At 42.0% G+C, this 20,677-nt stretch overlaps 1 protein-coding gene across 2 annotated transcripts in view; it reads right to left on the bottom strand.

Moving 5' to 3' along the window:
• LOC117809683 (receptor-type tyrosine-protein phosphatase beta-like) overlaps positions 1 to 20,637 on the bottom strand; it is a 33,366-nt gene extending 12,729 nt beyond the window's left edge. Inside the window, exons 1-17 of one of the 2 annotated variants that reach the window (XM_034679140.1) lie at positions 20,409 to 20,637; positions 15,519 to 15,719; positions 12,961 to 13,390; positions 8,254 to 8,373; positions 7,881 to 8,021; positions 7,541 to 7,798; positions 6,803 to 7,072; positions 5,335 to 5,451; positions 5,102 to 5,248; positions 4,056 to 4,173; positions 3,577 to 3,722; positions 1,829 to 2,095; positions 1,522 to 1,580; positions 1,121 to 1,325; positions 943 to 1,040; positions 661 to 826; positions 209 to 321 (exon numbers count right to left, since the gene is read on the bottom strand). In XM_034679140.1, coding sequence (XP_034535031.1) covers positions 209 to 321; positions 661 to 826; positions 943 to 1,040; positions 1,121 to 1,325; positions 1,522 to 1,580; positions 1,829 to 2,095; positions 3,577 to 3,722; positions 4,056 to 4,173; positions 5,102 to 5,248; positions 5,335 to 5,451; positions 6,803 to 7,072; positions 7,541 to 7,798; positions 7,881 to 8,021; positions 8,254 to 8,373; positions 12,961 to 13,390; positions 15,519 to 15,581 — 2,718 coding nt within the window. In that variant the 5' untranslated portion in view covers positions 15,582 to 15,719; positions 20,409 to 20,637. Of the gene's footprint in view, positions 1 to 208; positions 322 to 660; positions 827 to 942; positions 1,041 to 1,120; positions 1,326 to 1,521; positions 1,581 to 1,828; positions 2,096 to 3,576; positions 3,723 to 4,055; positions 4,174 to 5,101; positions 5,249 to 5,334; positions 5,452 to 6,802; positions 7,073 to 7,540; positions 7,799 to 7,880; positions 8,022 to 8,253; positions 8,374 to 12,960; positions 13,391 to 15,518; positions 15,880 to 20,408 lie in introns of those variants that run through there. The other variant, XM_034679139.1, reaches the window with a different exon arrangement.
• Between the last annotated feature and the right edge of the window lie 40 nt (positions 20,638 to 20,677).

Genomic DNA, 20,677 nt, shown 5'->3' with positions numbered 1-20,677 from the left:
GAACTTTAGATTAAAGCTCCTCTGAGGAACTTTAGGTTAAAGTTGGTTTTGATTTATCGTGTGGGTCTTTTTTATTTCCAGACGTGGAAATGTCAGACGTGTAACGATGGATTTCTGACGTGTGTATTTTATAAAAGGTTGTTTTTCTTCTATTTGAATTTAAAATGATGGATTCATCTTTTGACCTGATTTCTGCAGAGACACTCACCGTGGTCGATAAAGAGACGGTGTACATGTCCAGGTCTCCTCCTCCAGGGGTCCAGGTGACCAACAGCCCACCGCGTTGAGGAGCCAGACGCAAGTTCCCAACTGCACTGGGGACTACAGAGGAGAGTCTGAGCTCAGATAAACTGGACTAAAGAGAAGAGTCTGGACTCAGGTAAAGTGGACTACAGAGGAGAGTCTGGACTCAGGTAAAGTGGATTACAGAGGAGAGTCTGGACTCAGGTAAAGTGAACTACAAAGGAGAGTCTGGGCTCAGGTAAAGTGGAATACAGAGAAGAGTCTGGACTCAGGTAAAGTGGACTAAAGAGGAGAGTCTGGGCTCAGGTAAAGTGGACTACAGAGGAGAGTCTGGACTCAGGTAAAGTGGACTACAGAGGAGAGTCTGGACTCAGGTAGTGGACTGAAGTGTGTGAAATAATGTGGTGATGGTCTTACCTGTGCGCCCCTCAATGAACTGAGCTCTCTGGTACGGCCCGCTGAACGTGGAGACCACGATCTTGTAAAGTCGCCCGGAGTTCAGCGAGGTGAGCCGGTGTTGGCGCTCCTCGCTGCTCAGAGTGACCGGAGGGAAAACCCGGGTGTCGTTGAAGAGCAGCGTCACCTGAAGACGACGATTAGTAATCACTACATGAAAGTCCTTTAGGGAGTCTTTATCCTGAGGTCTCTGTTTGTGAATCTGTGTACATGTATCCCAACATGATGGGGCCAAACACACACCTCATAGTGGTCCACATCTCCATGGGCGGGGCTCCAGGTGACGGTCAGATCTCCTGTTCCTGCATTGCTTACTGAAAGGTTTCCAACAGCTGCTGGAACTGAAAAACAACATTTCTCATGAATAATCATTAAAAATTCAAACATTTCAAACTCGATGATTCCCTGGTTTCTGACTCACAGGTGCGTCCGTCGGTGGAGATGCTGCTGACGTAGTCCCCGCTCCAGGTTTCTACGATCACGCTGTAGAGTCTCCCCGGGGTCAGAGACGAGAAGACGCACTCGTTATGTCCGGCGGAGACGCTCTTATTCTGCAGAACGCTGTTGTTGTAGCGGATCAGAACCACATAACGGTCCAGATCTCCTGCTGCGTGACGCCAGTACACCTGAGCATGACACACCACAAACACTAAACCAGTACACAGAGACCCAGAGAAACCTGCTACCCCAACAGAACCCCGTCACCATCGTCAGTTATTTAATCTTCTGTTATAGGGTTAATAAAACCTCCTTAAACTGTCCTCCCGAAAGTTTCTCATGATATCAAATGTTCAGAATCGTCACTTTGCTTTTCACACAAACCTTGAGGAAGTCGTCTCTGGCCGAGTGGACCGCTGTCGGGTTTTGAACTGTAGCCGGCTCTGCAACACAAACATGAGAAAACAACCATGAATGAAAAAGTGACGCAGCAGGAGAACTCTGTTTTACACCTTCATACAAAATATAAACAATAACAATAAGATAAAATACAAGGACATTTCTGTTTTAAAGGGATTTGAAAACTTGTTGATTTGAAGTCTTTGAATATCTTAAACTTGACTTCATGCTGATAATACGTTCAACATGTTACAGAACGTAAACATAAATAGTTATCGTGAGTCCTCCTCACGTGTTCGAGCTCGGACTGCGGTGGCGTTCTCCAGGCTGCCGCTCCTTGTTATGATGATGACCGAGTAAAGCCTCCCAGCGACCAGCGAGCTGAAGGAGCACTCTGGTGGCGAGGAGCGGGACACAGCCAGCGTGTGGACGGTTCGAGTCCCATGCTGAAGACGCACCAGGTAGCTGTCCACTTCCCCCACAGACGGACGCCATGACACCTGCAGAGCGTCCGATCTGCCGCCATTAGCAGCGGTTACTTCAGAGACTGACGCCGGGGCTGAGGGGAGAAGATTTAAGAGAAGAACAAATACTCAGACTTTAATATTTAAACTCTGAACTGACAGCTCCCTAAAAAAAGAGGACAAAACATTCAGAGCTCCCTCTGCTGACTGCCTGCAGGATGGTTCGTAGAGCCCGCCTCCTCCATGTAAACAGATGGGACATGGGTCAAACTAATACATAAAAATACACATCAAATAAGTGTTTGTCAAACATGGTTTCTGTCACTACAGTCAGTTATTATCACGCTGATTTATGTCTCTGTGTTCATGTTTCAGACTAGTTTACTTTGAATTCGTTATTTAATGTTAAACAGGATGTGGGATGAATGATCAGGCTCCTGCAGCGCTGAGTGACCCTTCCAACACTCCCCCTGTCCAGGGTTTCTCCCATGTTCAAAGGCCAGTGAGGAGTTATTACACAACATGACACTGATGTCTTTCAGTGAGCTGCCAAATCAAAAAAGACGATCCTTTATTGTAACTTCTGATGCACAAAGCAGCTGCAGCGGTCGACCAGATCACTGACAGCAGAAAATACTTACAGAGACTGATATATGTGATTATTAAAGAAGGGAAGGATGAGATATGAGGTATCCTTTTGTCAACAGGGGGCGCCAAAATCAACACAAACAGAAAACTCCTCACAGGAGCTTTAAATCTCCAAAGATAGTTCAGGGAATGATTCCTAAATCTAACCCACAGAAAGTCATCAGCACCAAATATCTGAACAACATGTCTGTTTATCGTCCAGGGAGAGGTTATCTAAGGAGGCTGGGGGCGGAGTTTGTTTCTGGATCAACATATCTGCATGCTGATTGGCTGGCAGGCTAAGACATAAACACAGTATGGGCCGAAAATAACCGGGACATTTTTCTGCAACACAATAGGTGCTTTAAGCAGGAAATGTGTCTGTGTGTGTGTGAATGTGTGTGTGTGTGAGTGTGAGTGTGTGTGTGTGTGTGTGTGTGTGTGTGTGTGTGTGTGTGTGTGTGTGTGTGCGTGTGAGTGTATGTGTGAGTGTGAGTGAGTGTGTGTGTGTGTGTGTGTGTGTGTGTGGGTGTGGGTGTGTGTGTGAGTGTGTGTGTGTGTGTGTGTGAGTGTGTGTGTGTGTGTGTGTGTGTGTGTGTGTGTGAGCAGGAAGCCTTTGAGCAGAGCACTGGGAGTGTCCTTTGTTTTCATTCCAAACTGCCTTTTTGGTATTTGAGCTATTGTTCTAAAAAATGTTATCACATAATACACTCTTACTGTTACACACTCACACACACACACACACACACACACACACACACACACAGACCTTTAAACCTGAGTACCTTACATGTTGTGATGAAGATGTTTCTCAGTGAAATAAAGTAATTTATTCAGTTTCCTCTTCTTTAAGACTAATTAAAATATCTAAATGTTTACTTAGAAAGTATGAAGCCCTCCTGATTAATTTAATACGGATCATTATTTAATTGATTAGATTTAGACTCACTGGTTCGTCCCTCCAGACTGATGGATGCAGACTGAAACCCTCCACTGACAGTAGCAGCCTGCAGCCTGTAGAGGGCGCCGGGGGCCAAACCAGAGAGCAGCAGAGAAGAAGAACCAACAGGAACACTGACATTCTTCACCAGGACACTGAGGAGGAAAAACACCACGGGTCTTTATGTCACATTTTTATCTTTTACATTAAACAAAATAGAGAATTCAAAACAAGATAAAATACAAAATAATCTCTTTTTAATATTCTAGATTTTATAAAGAGACTTTCAAAGATGGAGGGTTCATTTATTACTAATAAAAAAAGCAGATTTATAACTATAAATAATATATTAATAAAAGGTAAAAAGTCAAACTCAATAATAAGAACAACGTTCTCAAAGGAGTGTGATGGAGTGAACTGAAACACAAACATCATCTCTGCTGATTATTTCTTCCTGAACAGATTCAGACTGAGGTTAGTAACCTCACCCGTCCTGCAGCAGCATCAGCGTGTACGAGTCCACGTCTCCAGGTGGTTTCTCCCATGATGCTTTGAGGCAGTGGACTCCAGAGCTCATCAAGGTGAGGCTTCGCAAGGCCATGGGAACTAAAACACACAAACACACCGTGCAGTTACAGGTAGAGACCTGAGGGTTAGGGTGCTGCTGCTGGCTGCTGGCCTCTGATTTGACATTGGGTTAGGGTGCTGCTGCGTTCTGCTGGCCTGCTGCGTGCTGCTCACACACGTTGTGGTGTTAGGGTTAGGGTGCTGCTGCATGCCGCTCACACACGTTGTGGTGTTAGGGTTAGGGTGCTGCTGCATGCTGCTCACACACATTGTGGTGTTAGGGTTAGGGTGCTGCTGCATGCTGCTCACACACGTTGTCGTGTCAGGATTAGGGTGCTGCTGCTGCATGCCGCTCACATACGTTGTCGTGTCAGGATTAGGGTGCTGCTGCATGCCGCTCACACACATTGTGGTGTTAGGGTTAGGTTGCTGCTGCATGCTGCTCACACACGTTGTCGTGTCAGGATTAGGGTGCTGCTGCTGCATGCCGCTCACATACGTTGTCGTGTCAGGATTAGGGTGCTGCTGCATGCCGCTCACACACGTTGTGGTGTTAGGGTTAGGGTGCTGCTGCATGCCGCTCTCACACGTTGTCGTGTTAGGGTTAGGGTGCTGCTGCATGCCGCTCACACACGTTGTGGTGTCAGGGTTAGGGTGCTGCTGCATGCCGCTCACACACGTTGTGGTGTCAGGGTTAGGGTGCTGCTGCATGCCGCTCACACACGTTGTCGTGTCAGGGTTAGGGTGCTGCTGCATGCCGCTCACACACGTTGTGGTGTTAGGGTTAGGGTGCTGCTGCATGCTGCTCACACACGTTGTGGTGTCAGGGTTAGGGTGCTGCTGCATGCCGCTCACACACGTTGTTGTGTCAGGGACATGAAACGGTATTGAAGTTGATCTCTACGCCTGCACAGAAAAACTTGGACCTTGCAGAAAAAGATTTACAGACACTCAAACATTAACACACCTGTCATCCCCTCCACTGTCACTGAGTTGTTCAGTTTCCAGCTCCTGGTTGTCACGGTGATGTTGTAACGCCTCCCAGGTGTGAGCACATTGAAGGTGCACTCCCTCATGTTTGGCTCCACCTCCCTGGTATCCACAGTGACGTTACCTGTTGGGTTCAGGAGGGATTATAAAATGAAACTAAGATAATAAGGTATTGAGATGGGTTGGTGTTTGATGTTTCTTTGGGGTTACCGTGGCTGAGAGTCAGGAAATAGCTGTCTCGTGACCCAGAGGGGGCGTGGCTCCACATGGCGCTGAGCGAGGTCTCGTCAGAGTGTCGGATGTTGAGGTTTGACACAGCGGACGGAGCTGCAGAGACAACACAGGCTTTAACTCAGGTGACAGCAGCTGCAGGTCTGAAGGATCTCTGAGTATACATATCTCATCTCTGAGCATACATATCTTATCTCTGAGTACATATATCTCATCTCTGAGTATATATATCTCATCTCAGTACATATATCTCATCTCTGAGTATATATATCTCATCTCTGAGTACATATATCTCATCTCTGAGTATATATATCTCATCTCTGAGTATATATATCTCATCTCAGTACATATATCTCATCTCTGAGTATATATATCTCATCTCTGAGTATATATATCTCATCTCAGTACATATATCTCATCTCTGAGTACATATATCTCATCTCTGAGTATATATATCTCATCTCAGTACATATATCTCATCTCTGAGTATATATATCTCATCTCTGAGTATATATATCTCATCTCAGTACATATATCTCATCTCTGAGTATATATATCTCATCTCTGAGTATATATATCTCATCTCAGTACATATATCTCATCTCTGAGTATATATATCTCATCTCAGTACATATATCTCATCTCTGAGTATACATATCTCATCTCTGAGCATACATATCTTATCTCTGAGTACATATATCTCATCTCTGAGTACATATATCTCATCTCAGTACATATATCTCATCTCTGAGTATATATATCTCATCTCAGTACATATATCTCATCTCTGAGTATATATATCTCATCTCTGAGTATATATATCTCATCTCTGAGCATACATATCTCTGAGCATACATATCTCATCTCTGAGTATATATATCTCATCTCTGAGCATACATATCTCATCTCTGAGTATATATATCTCATCTCTGAGTATATATATCTCATCTCTGAGTATATATATCTCATCTCTGAGTATATATATCTCATCTCTGAGTATATATCTCATCTCTGAGTATATATATCTCATCTCTGAGCATACATATCTCATCTCTGAGCATACATATCTCATCTCTGAGTATATATATCTCATCTCTGAGTATATATATCTCATCTCTGTGTATATATATCTCATCTCTGTGTATATATATCTCATCTCTGAGCATATATATCTCATCTCTGTGTATATATATCTCATCTCTGTGTATATATATCTCATCTCTGAGCATATATATCTCATCTCTGAGTATATATATCTCATCTCTGAGTATATATATATCTCATCTCTGAGTATATATATCTCATCTCTGAGTATATATATCTCATCTCTGAGTATATATATCTCCTCTCTGTGTATATATATCTCCTCTCTGAGTATATATATATCTCATCTCTGAGTACAGTTACATGAACATGTTCATATTTGAGTCATATCTTCCTGCAGTACCTGTTGCCCCTTCACAGCTGCTCTCGGCCTTCAGTCCTCCACTCTCCACTTCCAGCTCTGCTCTGTAAAGTTTTCCAGGTATTAGTCCCGTCCCAGGAAAGCTGAAGGTCACTGTCTCTTGATCCAGAGCGACGCTGACTAACTGCAGGGATCCATCAAACAGAGAGACCCTGTAGCTCTCCCAGTGGCCCGCAGGGGGCGTCCAAGACAAGACGAGGCCACCATCGTTAGAGGAAGGGGACATTGAGAGTTGGGATGCTGCTGCCGGAGCTGGAGAAAAAAGAAAGACAAAATATCAACAAACAAAAATAAATAATAAAAGAAGAACGGGAAAATAAAAAAGCTCAGGAAGATTATGGAAACAGGAAATACAAAGCCAAAGAGAACCAAAGGTGAAAATAATAATTCTGTATGAAGGAAAGTCAAAAGACAAATGTTTAAAATATTAACAAAGTTTTAAAAAGACCTTCAAGTAAAAAGTAACAAAAAGAAAAGGAATAAAAAATATATATATATATTTTAAATGGAAAAGATAAAAAGGTAAATAAAAAACGAAAAGGAGTGAAAAAAGACAGACAAAGAAAAATCAGGGGTGATAAAAAGAAAAACTGAATAAAGAAACAAAAAGAAAAGAGAAAAACAATTTAAATAAATATAAAATCTGCTAAAGAAATAAAAAAACTGAGAAAATAAGAATACAAGTTTGAAAAGAAAGGGATGAGATAAAGACAGCCTCACCTGTCCTGACGCTGAGCTCTGATTGGTTCTTTAGTTTCCCAGCCCTGGTTATCACAATGATATGATAAGCCGAGCCTGGGGTCAGCTGGTCTACTGATACCTCCGTGGCGTCCGGAGGAAGAGTTATCTCTTTAAGGCCTGTGCCATTAGTGGAGACGCTCACATCCAACTCGTCCAGGTCGCCTTCAGGTTGTTGCCATGACAGCAGGATGCTTGTTCTGTTACTGTTGGCGGTGAGATTGGTGACAGAAGCAGGAACTAGAGAGAAAATCAGAAGACTTATTTATTCCGTTAATCCCTTCTTTTTCTTTTCTGCTTCCTCTTCTTTCTTTTTTTATACCTGTCTGAGTCTCCATCGTCAGGCTGTTCTGCAGTCCACCTGCCTCTGTAACCATGGTTATATTGTACAGGCATCCAGGTGACAGGTGGGCGACCGTGTGTTGGGTTGTTGTGCTTTCTAATGTCTCGTTCCTCAGCAGACCTGACAGAAACAGAGGGTACCATGACTTTTAGGACGGTGATAGTTTTACTCATGTTGTTCGGTAATCATGGAGGAGGCGGGGTTTATGTAGGTCCTTACTGCAGCCAATCAGAAGGGCCACTCTAAATGTTTTGGAAAGCTGTCACGAGAAACAGTCGATGGCTAAACGTGAAGGGTTAGTTCACATCCTGTCGTCGTCATTTATTACATTTCTTGTTGTTGACAGACGTACCGGTGTGATCCTGAAGCTGCAGCCTGAAGCGCTGCGTCCTCCCTGGGCCAGCCTGCCAGGAAAGGCCCAGGCTGCTGCCGGTCCTGGAGGTCACTGACAGGCCGCTCACTGCTGACGGCCCTGATGATAAACACACAATTCCTGTCAGAGAAGTGGTCCTAAAACCATCATTTAGACCCCTAAAGAGGATGCTCGTCAGCCTAACTCCACACAAAGACAGTGAACATCCCCCCTCCCCGTGTTTCGAGCTGTTCCTTTAACATGATTTATCTGTTTTTAGCGTGAGCTTCGGTGGAACAGCAGGAAAGTTTCAGCAGGAAAACCATCCCTGGAGCTGTGGCCTTGCCATCAAACGCTCTGTTGGAGTCCTGTTGACACACTCAGGCTAAAAAACACTCCCACTCCCCTGCTTCTCTTCAAGCCTTTACTGTTTATTTTCCCACAATGCCTCGCTGAGTGTTAGTGCCTCTGTGTCGCCACTGGTGCTTCAAACTGAGGTCAAACAATATTATCAGGCTGCGACATCTCAGCTCAGAGTGCCAAAGTGAGACAAACAAACACTCGGAGCCAGCTTTCAGACCGACTGCTGATGTTTCTCCAACACCAGCTGAGTTTTTACACTGAGGGAGGAAATACATCTTAACTTGCCAGACATATTTGAATCAGTTTACATGTTAGGACTGGTTTGTATTCAGAGGATGGACTGTGGACCTGGACCGTCTAGCTGAGATACTTTAAAGATGTGTACGTGTTAGAAATAATTCTCCTGTTGATGGAAAGTGTAACTGAAGCCGAGGGTGGGGGTGATATTGCCAATACCCAATACTGCAATCCAGGCACTATCAAGGTCAATACAAGAACTGATACGGGTCCATATGTGCTAACATGAAATGATGATGCTAACGGTTCAATGTGTCCGTCATATTCAGCTGAACGCGTAAACGCTTTATGAGTGGATGAAAATTATTAACAGCTTAATCAATGAATATTCAAAGAAACTATGACGGCCGACCGAACTATGAAAACACTTCAAAACAATCCTAAGAGGTCATGTGACCACCTCAGGTCAAAGTGCCTCAAGAGATAAGAAACCACCAAACACCACAGAAGAAGAAAAAGTGTTTGCATTGCTGGGAGGGTTACCTTCAGGACTCAAATGGGCGCAGTAACACCCTGTTTCCTCCCGTCAACCACACACACACACACACACACACACACACACACACACACACACACACACACACACACACACACACACCTTTCCCAGTGCTTCCCACAGAACAAAGAAACAATGGAGGGAGGAAATGTCTGAACCCGGAGCTCTGCCCACGATGGAAATACACACTGAGGGTCCAACTTCTGTTCTGGACGCCCGCCAGCATGGAGACACACACACACACATGCTAACACACACACACACACACACACACATGCTAACACACACACACGCACGCTAACACACACACACACATGCTAACACACACACACGCACACTAACACACACACACACACACGCACGCTTACTAACACACATGTACTGTTTGGGCTCTATCACTCTCTCTCAGCAGGACTGTGGTTCCTGCCGCTAATCACAGAGCTCCAGAGAGGGGAAGCTACATGACATTAACTCTGAGACACGCTGAGACACACACACACACACACACACACACACACACACACACACACACACAAAGACTCAACACAACACGGATGTCGTGTTTTGTTCTTGTACTTCAAAAGACGAGAGGTCAGAGGAGATGGAAACAATAGAAGAGAACAGAAAACAATCTTTGACTGAACATGGTGAACAGACCAGTCGAGTCTGTTTTCATTCCAAACGTCTGTGAAGGATTAAAACTATCTGAACGGACTCTGATGATCACTGAGTAAAGTTCCTTCAGTCAAACGTAGAAAGATGTAGTTAAATATGTGAAATTAAAGTCAGATTATTTCACCGTATCAGTGGCCGAACGCCGTCAATACCATGAAGTCTGTTTCACTTTTATTAAATCTAAAGCAACATGTTAGTCTTTGAAGCAGACATCTTAAAATCTGTGACTCCACAGAGTGCAGTCACCGCTCCCTCTCTCTCTTCACCTCCCTCTATCCCTCTCTCTCATTCTCCTCTCTCTCTCTCTCTTTCTTCACCTCCCTCTATCCCTCTCTCTTATTCTCCTCTATCTGTCTCTCTCTCTCTCTTCACCTCCCTCTATCCCTCTCTCTTATTCTCCTCTCTCTCTCTCTCTCTCTCTCTCTCTCTCTCTTCACCTCCCTCTATCCCTCTCTCTTATTCTCCTCTCTCTCTCTCTCTCTCTCTCTTCACCTCCCTCTATCCCTCTCTCTTATTCTCCTCTCTCTCTCTCTCTCTCTCTCTTCACCTCCCTCTATCCCTCTCTCTTATTCTCCTCTATCTCTCTCTTCACCTCCCTCTATCCCTCTCTCCAGACTTGTCTCAGTAGATGTGTGTCTAACATGAGTCTGGTTCTGCTCGAGGTTTCTGCCTGTTAAAGGAAGTTTGTCCTCGCCGCCATGTTTCTGTGTGTGCATGTGTGTGTGTATCTCCATATGTGTGTGTGTTTTAAATGTACAGCTCAGTATAACTCTGTGTTATAGGACAGGTATTGTAGTGTAGCTTATTGAGTGCAGCTTCATCAGCTTCTTCAGCTTCATCAGCTTCATCAGCTTCATCAGCTTCTTCAGCTTCTTCAGCTTCTTCAGCTTCATCAGCTTCATCAGCTTCTTCAGCTTCATCAGCTTCATCAGCTTCATCAGCGTCATCAGCTTCATCAGCTTCTTCAGCGTCATCAGCTTCTTCAGCGTCATCAGCTTCATCAGCTTCATCAGCTTCATCAGCTTCATCAGCTTCTTCAGCTTCATCAGCTTCATCAGCTTCTTCAGCTTCATCAGCTTCATCAGCTTCATCAGCTTCTTCAGCGTCATCAGCTTCATCAGCGTCATCAGCTTCATCAGCTTCATCAGCTTCTTCAGCTTCTTCAGCTTCATCAGCTTCATCAGCTTCATCAGCTTCTTCAGCGTCATCAGCTTCATCAGCTTCATCAGCTTCTTCAGCTTCATCAGCTTCATCAGCTTCTTCAGCTTCATCAGCTTCTTCAGCGTCATCAGCTTCATCAGCTTCTTCAGCTTCTTCAGCTTCATCAGCTTCTTCAGCTTCTTCAGCTTCATCAGCTTCATCAGCTTCTTCAGCTTCATCAGCTTCATCAGCTTCATCAGCTTCTTCAGCGTCATCAGCTTCATCAGCTTCTTCAGCGTCATCAGCTTCATCAGCTTCATCAGCTTCATCAGCTTCTTCAGCTTCATCAGCTTCTTCAGCTTCTTCAGCTTCATCAGCTTCATCAGCTTCATCAGCTTCTTCAGCTTCATCAGCTTCATCAGCTTATTCAGCTTCATCAGCTTCTTCAGCTTCATCAGCTTCATCAGCTTCTTCAGCTTCATCAGCTTCATCAGCTTCTTCAGCTTCTTCAGCTTCATGTTTTAATTGAAAGGAAAACTTAGAGAAGCGTGAATAAAAATAAAGATCTAACTGCGCCTGTGTACGAGGACTTTGCGACACTACCCAGAGAAGGTTCAGTCAGTTACAGTCTGTTAGAGTCCGTTAGAGTCCGTTACAGTCCGTTACAGTCAGTTACAGTCTGTTAGAGTCAGTTACAGTCTGTTAGACTCAGTTACAGTCTGTTAGAGTCAGTTACAGTCAGTTACAGTCTGTTAGAGTCAGTTACAGTCTGTTAGACTCAGTTACAGTCAGTTACAGTCTGTTAGAGTCAGTTACAGTCTGTTACAGTCAGTTAGAGTCCATTACAGTCAGTTAGAGTCAGTTACAGTCTGTTAGAGTCAGTTACAGTCAGTTACAGTCCGTTAGAGTCTGTTACAGTCTGTTACAGTCAGTTAGAGTCGGACCGCAAGCTCTGTGATTGGTCCGCTCGACGGCTTTGTCTTTCCCGCATTCACAGCACTTCCGGGATCCCGGACATCGGCCACACATCGGCCGTGTATTTGATCTCCTCCTCTCTATTCTTCATGTAATCATGTCTGTATGATAAACAGCAACATGTATCAGCTGTAGATTAACAGAACACGCTCTGAATCGATGTGGAAAAGTAAACAGAGATCGTAGCAGGACCGGAAGCAGGCGACCGGCTATCAGAGAGACCACACTGCCCTCAAGCGTTTCGGAGGAGAATTGCTGCGCGACACGGACACATCGACGCAGAAGTATGTGGGGCTCATGTCCGCGTCAGCCCCTGCTGCGTAGGGGCGACGCAGAAGTATAAATCAGCCTTTAGAGTCCGTTAGAGTCTGTTACAGTCCCTTACAGTCTGTTACAGTCTGTTAGAGTCAGTTACTGTCTGTTACTGTCTGTTACAGTCTGTTACAGTCTGTTACAGTCTGTTACAGTCTGTTACAGTCTGTTACAGTCTGTTACAGTCTGTTACAGTCTGTTACTGTCTGTTACTGTCTGTTACAGTCTGTTACAGTCTGTTACAGTCTGTTACAGTCTGTTACAGTCTGTTAGAGTCAGTTACAGTCCGTTAGAGTCTGTTACAGTCTGTTACAGTCTGTTACAGTCTGTTAGAGTCAGTTACAGTCCGTTAGAGTCCGTTACAGTCTGTTACAGTCTGTTACAGTCTGTTAGAGTCCGTTAGGGTCCGTTAGAGTCCGTTAGAGTAGTACGGGGATGTTTGGACTCACGGGTGTGCACGGTGATGTTGATGGTCTCCTCGTCTTTCTGAGACTGAACCTGCAGCAGGTAGGCGGTTCCTGGCTCCAGGTGATCCAACACACACGTGAAAACACCTCCTGCCTCCTTGTTACCTCCATCCTCAACTCCTAGCTGATTGGTCCCCAGATAGTTCCCTTCTTTCTCCTCCTTCACCTCCTCCTCTGTGTGCTCCTTTTCTTTGATCTCATTCGTCTCTACCTCCTCATGTCCACTCGTCGTTATTCTGTTCTTACACTCAGCGCCGTCTGCTCCTGTGTCAGGAGACGTGAGGGTGAAGGAGCAGTCGTGTCCGGGTGTGTTGATGGTTAGAGAGATGGAGTCCAGGTTGGATTCTGGCTCAGACACAGAGATGCTACAAGGGGCGGACTGGCTCTCTGCCGGAGCTGCTCTGCTCAGATCCTGACAGGAAAAAGAAAGTGAAGTTAGGAAGATGAAGAACTAAATATAATAAAGAGACTTCTGAAGTTGATGTTATTTGTAAATCTGTGATCCTGACTTTTGTGTCTGTTGTTATATTAAATACCCATCCTGGACTGGTTCCCTGACCCTACTAAGGTACTCAGAGCCCCGTTCTGAAGTTTAACCTCAGTTTAATAACAGAGACCAACAAAGGAGTGCTTCTATTCTTTGATTTAAAAATTACACTCTGAACTTTAACAATTTTCAATCATGTTTGCTGTGAATATTTTTCTCAAAAATGAAAATGTTAAAAAACCGCATACATATTCTTGTTTCTGTAGTCAAGCCTACATTTAAAAAAGAAATAGAGTAAATGTGATTCTTCGTTTGAAATATAAGTTTTAATCTGAAAATTAGAAACATATTTGTCACCTGATTTTCAGGTTTTAACTGAAATTTTGAAATGGGCTAAAATGTCAAAATTCAAAACAAAACTTCCTTAAAAAATGTTAAAAACTAGTACAAAAAAATGTCAAATTCAGTTTTAAAATTGTATTTGATTTTTTTCAAAAGATTTTTTTTAATATAAGTTTATAATATTAATCATATAAATATAATACAGTATGTGATGGTGAACGAGACTTTTAATAATGGATCACTGAACTTTAGACATGGGGTGAACTTTTTTTAACTTTGAATCAAAACAGGCTTTCCCTTTGTTTCCAGTCATTATGCTAAGCTAGGCTAAAGCATCCAGAGTCAGTTCTGTACCAAGAAGTAGAATAAGTGTAAATCAGCAGACTGTGTTTATATTTATATGTATTTATGTATTTAGTGTTCTTCTCTCAGTTGATGTAAATCAGCAGACTGTGTTTATATTTATGATATGTATTTATGTATTTAGTGTTCTTCTCTCAGCTGATCTACTCTGCTCACTTTACGAGCTCTTTAACTGCTGACCTCGAACTTCTGTGAACAAAGATTAATATTTAGGTTTGGAAATAAAACCCAGAAATTAGTTTTGATTTAATCTTGTAAAACAAAAATGTAATAAAAACTTGCAACAGCTTTAATGATAACTCTTTTGTGATTCTGCAGGAATCATCATCAGCTGCGGCTATTTGTGAGTTTTTATCACTTTTTTTGGGTTGAACTGTTCACCTGACCTTCGACCTTTTAGATGTCCCTGTGTGTGCAGCGAGTGATAACAGTCATTCTGAACTCAATAACCTTTTCTCCTGGAAAGCAGAACAGGACGTGAAACTATTCGTCACTGATAATGAGGTTCAGGGAGGACGGAGACAAACAACGCTGCTGACACGACCCAGAGATCACGACGAGTCCGTTTCAGGGGGATGAAAATAATAAATGTGCTTTCAATGTTGAAACTATTGGGACGGAAATCCTCTTTTTTCTATATGTTAATAAAGACATGTCTTATTTAGCCTAGCTTAGCACAAACGCTGAATTAATGTTATGACAAAGTAGATGAGGTAAAATTTCTGTTTTTGAAAAAACTAACAGATTTAGTATTCAGAAAAAGTTTCACCCAAAAATATGACAAAAAATATCCAAGTCAAAACTGTGAGGATCTTTGTTTGGGTTTCAGCGCCCCCCTGTGGACAAAGACTGTAGTATGTCCCCATAAACAGCAATACTAATCTAGATTTGGTAATCCTCAAAGTCTGTATCTGATTCAACTCAATCCAATCCAGTTGGACCGAGTGAGCTGGATTACCTGACCCTGGTGGATCTAGCAGACCCTGGATCTAGAGTTAATCTAAAAACACTGATAGACCATAATAATCGCTGTGACGCAGTGTGCTGCCGCTGCATTAGAAAATAAATCAATATCTAATATTAAATAGGAGTTGTTTTTAAAGTAGTCGTGGCTAATCTTTGTAAAAGTTAATTTCCAGGTTAAATGAGAAAATTAAAGGTTGTTTACACACTGAAGCCAGTTCTTCAATTTTAAAGACAGAAGTGAAAAAAGTTATATTTAAAATGAACAAGTGAAATCCTTTGAGATGAAAAACAGCAGCCTTTTAAATCTTAGAAAACAATGGACAATAAAGCTCAAAATTGATTTTCTACATGAATAATCAAAATGTAAAATATAGAAACTCACCTGGAGCAGCAGCGAGGTGAACCACAGGCAGCAGAAATAACTTTGAACTTTACATTTCAGCATTTTGATCCTCCTTCAGATCCTCAGAGCGAGCACGCACCAACATAATCCTGAGGCTGAAGATGAGTTTACATTCACCGACTCCAGCAGATAATATCCCAGGATCGTTGTATTTCAGTTCTTCAGCACAGGAAAATAGAGCTTTAAGATAAAACAAATAACAATGTGTTAAATGTCCTTTTTCCAATTTGGAAACAAGAATAAATCCCAGATCTGACAAAAATAGTTTCCAGTTCTTCCAGAAGTGTCTTCAATTTGTTCCCTCCGATCTTCTCAGTCTCACGTCAGTCCTGAACTCAACCCTCTCAGACTTCAAACTCAGCCTTTCCACCCCTGGGTCCCCTCCCCGTCTCACCATCTGTCTGTCTCTCTTCCTGCCCGTCTGTCTGTCCAAGTCTATAGTGTCGAGTTTGGGAGTCACTAACGGACTTCCTCAATCAAGCCAACAGCTCTGTGAGTCACCGCAAAGGCACGACTACAAACCCAGCCTGGGAGCAGGATATAAATAAACCAGCAGTGACAATATCAGCTCACCTGTCGGCTCCAACATCACAGGTAGATGTTAAAAATAGAGACGTGAGATTCATTCCACTGAGACAGGATGGAAACAAGGACGCCTGAGGACTTCACAGTGAGGACTACACTGTGTAGACTACACTGTGGAGACTACACTGTGGAGACTACACTGTGTAGACTACACAGTGTAGTCTTCACAGTGTAGTCTACACAGTGTAGTCTACACAGTGTAGTCTTCACAGTGTAGTCTCCACAGTGTAGTCTACACAGTGTAGTCTACACAGTGTAGTCTTCACAGTGTAGTCTACACACGTCCTTGTTTCTGGATGATAATAAACTGTTTAAATCGTTCGTCTTAACAGAGTTTATTTTGAATGAATCTCTAAGGATCCAGAACTAAGGCACCATCAAAGCTCCGTGTTTGAGCCTTTAGGTTCATTCGCACGGTCCCAGGAAGCCTTTGCACGGTCCCAGGACACTTTGCACGGTCCCAGGACACTTTGCAGGATCTTAAGAAACTTAGACCAGATTCCATGAAAGTGTTGGAGGTGTTAGCTTGGATATTAGTGATGTTACTGAAGTCAGTCATCCTAACTCAGAATTAAAATGCAGTGATTTTAATAAATCTCTAAATTTGCACATTTTATTAAAATGTTTTTAACACGTCTGCTGTTCAGTACTGACATATTTAAAGCACATGTTCTTGTAATACACAAGATGACCTTATCTTGAAAACACTGTTCATGTTCATAAGAACCCACAGGGGTTAAATCTGACCCGCAGAAGTTCGAGTAACTCTCGGTTATGTAGCTTTTAAAGGCCAAAGTGCTTTTGTTTCAGCTGGTCGGGGCTACTTTTAGTCATCCACACCTTTCCTTCCTTCCTGCTCCCCTCCTCTCTTTGTCTCACTCTCTCTTATTACATGAAAGTCTGGGAACCCTGGTTTCATCTACCAACAGAGGAACTTCACTGTACAGAGTTATTACGTTAAATCATCGTGAACGGATCAGTTTGAGTCAGACACAACAAGAGTCAGAGTTTGATGTCCTGTGTTTATGTACAGATTATAGGGAACAATATATTTGACCATAGAGAGTAGATAAAGAGGTTACAGCACTACTCAGTGGCGAACGCTCCAGACTGTTACAACATTCAAGTTGATTAGTAATACAGATAAAAACCAGGTACACGTATTAGCATCAGCTGCACTCTGTAGAGCTCACACAGCAGATAAAGGGACGCTAACATGTCGTTAAAAATACCGAACACGCAGGAAGCTTTTATTTAAGTTTCTTTAACAAACTGCTTCAAATAAACGCTAATATTAAGTGTTACTTACAATTACAGGCTTGTTGCGCCACAAATATTGAGTTAGATGCTTTCCACTATTTTGCATGTTTGATAAGACGATCCAGACCGGACTGGACCGAAAGAAAGGAAGACGGCACTGGAAACCACCTTGAGTTCATTTAAACCAAGAGTACCAACCCGATCATTTTCCCTGTTTTACTTCTTCATCTCAGTACATTACATCTCTGTGAGGAAAAGACTTTCAGTTTTATGAAGTTGAAATGTGTAGCGTCCCTTTAACCTCCATCAACAGTCGAGGACAATAAAGTACAGGACATGAACCTACTGTACATACACAATACTACGTCAGAGGCAGTGTGTGTTGGAGGCCGGCTCACTTCAGTCAGTTCAAACTGGAAATGAAGTCCATATCAAATTTAATGTTGTGGGTTTTAAACCGTTATTCAATGAGTAATGGATCCATGTTCTGACCTGACTGAGGTGTAAATCAGGTTCATGTCGGACACGTAGACAAAGACGTCCTTCGATTGTATCACAAGAAGAAGAATAAATAGAAAATAATTGTCATTAGAAAAAGAATTCAGAGTTTCTCTTGTTTATTGTCCATCATCCGTTCGGTCCTGACGTCTCTGGTTTTAGCAGCAAGAGCTCCAAGTTTGAGGTCCATGATTTGAAACATTACTGCCCACATTTGATGTAAAAGCACTTTGACATTTACTGCACAATGTTTTCTCATTCATTCATTCGACGAGTGTTCTTCATTACTGGCATTAACGTAGAGACATCGGATCTCTAAAACCAGGCAACACACCAGGAACTCATAAAAGACTCAAAAATGTCTCTTTGTTGGACATAAAATAAACTTTCCCTTAGAAGAGGAGAACATTTTGGCATTTCATATGTTTTGGTCACTACGCTGAATATCCGGCCCGAAGAAGACAAGTCTAACATTTGCTGTTGTAATATTAAATACATCATATTACGAATAGAAGTAAGAATAAAGTTGTTATGGCAAAAATAAAGTCATACTTTATCCAAATTTTACAATACCAAGTTTTACATTTTGAAAAATAAAATTGTAATATATTAAGAATGTCTCTCCTAGCAGAATAAAGTTGTAATATTGAATAAAACAGTAATATAATGAGTAATAACATTAAGAGTAAAGGCATACATTTAAAATAATAACATCTGAACATTCAATATTTCTTGTAATTTTCAAACGTATTGCCTTTAAGTTTCGGACGCTTTAACTGTTGGATGTCAGATTGTTTCAACTTTAAATTTTTGGCTCTGTTTTGATTCTGCTCCTGGTAAGTTGATGGTTTGAGGATGATGAGGCTTCATTAAGGGATTCTTCATGTCAAAAGTCTCATAGCTGCTAAACACATCAAAACATGTAAAAACTGTATAAAAATAAAGTTATTATTTCTTCACCGATATAACACACTCACTAAATAACATAATTTACACCAGCACAACGATGAGATGACGAAAATATTTCACATTTTTGGTATAAAGCAACATTTTGAAAAACAGGGGAATATCTGTCCTATAATGTAAACTCTGAGAGCAAGCTGTGAGACATTTGTTTTAAATTAAATTTAGTCTCTGCTGAATTTGTTTTGTAGTTGTCAAATTAAAAAGATGACTTTAATAAGAATGTAATGACTTTTAAGTTAAATCGCCTGTATTAGTTGGCAACAGAAAAAAGTGCTACAACAGTTTTTTGAGTTCCACTCTCTGTAAGTGTTTGATGATCTTTCTAAAAGATAAAGTTTGATGGTGTGAACGGATTCTTTATGACCTTCATCATTTTTTTTATAAAGATTAAAATCTACTGTGATCGCATTCAAAGCTACAGCTCTCATAATCCATCTGAAACGACGTAGAGGCTGGACATGTTGAAAATTATAAACATTATTGAGGAAAAATTATCAATTACAAGGAATAGATTTGATTGTGTTAGCTAAATATTATGATAGCATAGCAAGCTGGTATTAGCAAAAGCTTTTAATGTAGGTTAGCGCCTCTATATTGACATGTCATCAACACTGAACATTAAAGCTAGAGCTAGCTTCTATTAGATTACTGGACTACGATGGCTAGCTGAGCAGGAGCTTATTTATCATTGCATTGGTGTGTTAGCTTTTAGCATCTGAGCTATGGCTAAAGGTAGTTCTGTTTGTGACTTTGGTGCTCCGAAAGTTTTGGTGGAGAAAAAAAAAAAAGAGCCAAATGATGGAAATAAAGATTATGGAGTTAATTTTTAATCTAAGTAATAATCTGCACTTAATCTCTCTTAATAGGTTATCAAATGGGTCTTGGCAGTTTGTCATCTGGCTAGCTATAGCAATGGCTCATCCACTCACGAACGTCTGTTTCGCAAGAAGTGGCGTTAGCATGAAGGCAGTAAAAACCAATGCTACTTTCACTCGTTAGCATTCCAAGCTAACCATTTACTTAGATGTTAAGAGTCTCTGAGAATTTTTAAACAAGTTGTAGTGGTACAAAACATTTTGAAACAATAAAAACTTTTACAAAAATAAAAATGATGGCAGCCAAGAAGTAAGAATTATCATCTTTCCCAAAGCTCTGGATGGGGAGTACTGAAGTCACAAAGGAGCTCAGCTAGGTTTGGCTCAACGTTGATAAAGGAGTTTTACCAAAAGTGAAACCAGCTAACAGTCTTTTTTTAGATTTTAGGTTTTCTACCAGAACACCACTTTACAAAATAATTGTAAAATTCTATAAGACACAAAAACACAGCAGTGTTATTGAACAATGTACCATCGATTCCAGTCGAACTACATCTACGTCTCCATGGCAGGAAACAGTTATACAACAGTCTGGTTGATTAAAGACGACACGCTCTGACAGTCATTGATTAGGAGGGGTGAAGTTGGCAGGTTCTTTGATTTCCTCAGAAGAACTACTCGCCAAAAACACACAAAGAAAAAACAGCAGAAGAAGAGCGGAGACATTCCCTTTTCAGAATAGTACCTTTCCTCTTTCGCTCCACAGGCTCCGCCCACAACAAGCTTTACTGGTTGTCCGAATGTCAATCAAACTTAAAACACCTCCATCAGAGTTTCCATAATCCTCAAGGATCTCCAAATCTCAACAATCATATCTTCAGAGGAGATGTCAGCACACCTTCTGGTTAAAGTCAACACGGCGTGTTCGGTTGGCTGGTCCTACTCATGGGCCGGTTTCTGCAGAGAGGCGGACTTCGTACAGGCTCAAGGCGTGGTGGACAAACTCGTACTGCT

Source organism: Notolabrus celidotus, unplaced genomic scaffold, assembly GCF_009762535.1.
Source record: "Notolabrus celidotus isolate fNotCel1 unplaced genomic scaffold, fNotCel1.pri scaffold_341_arrow_ctg1, whole genome shotgun sequence".
In the NCBI taxonomy this organism is placed as follows: domain Eukaryota; kingdom Metazoa; phylum Chordata; class Actinopteri; order Labriformes; family Labridae; genus Notolabrus; species Notolabrus celidotus.
Note: the sequence above shows the minus strand (reverse complement) of the source record. Positions and strands in the feature narration are given on the sequence as shown.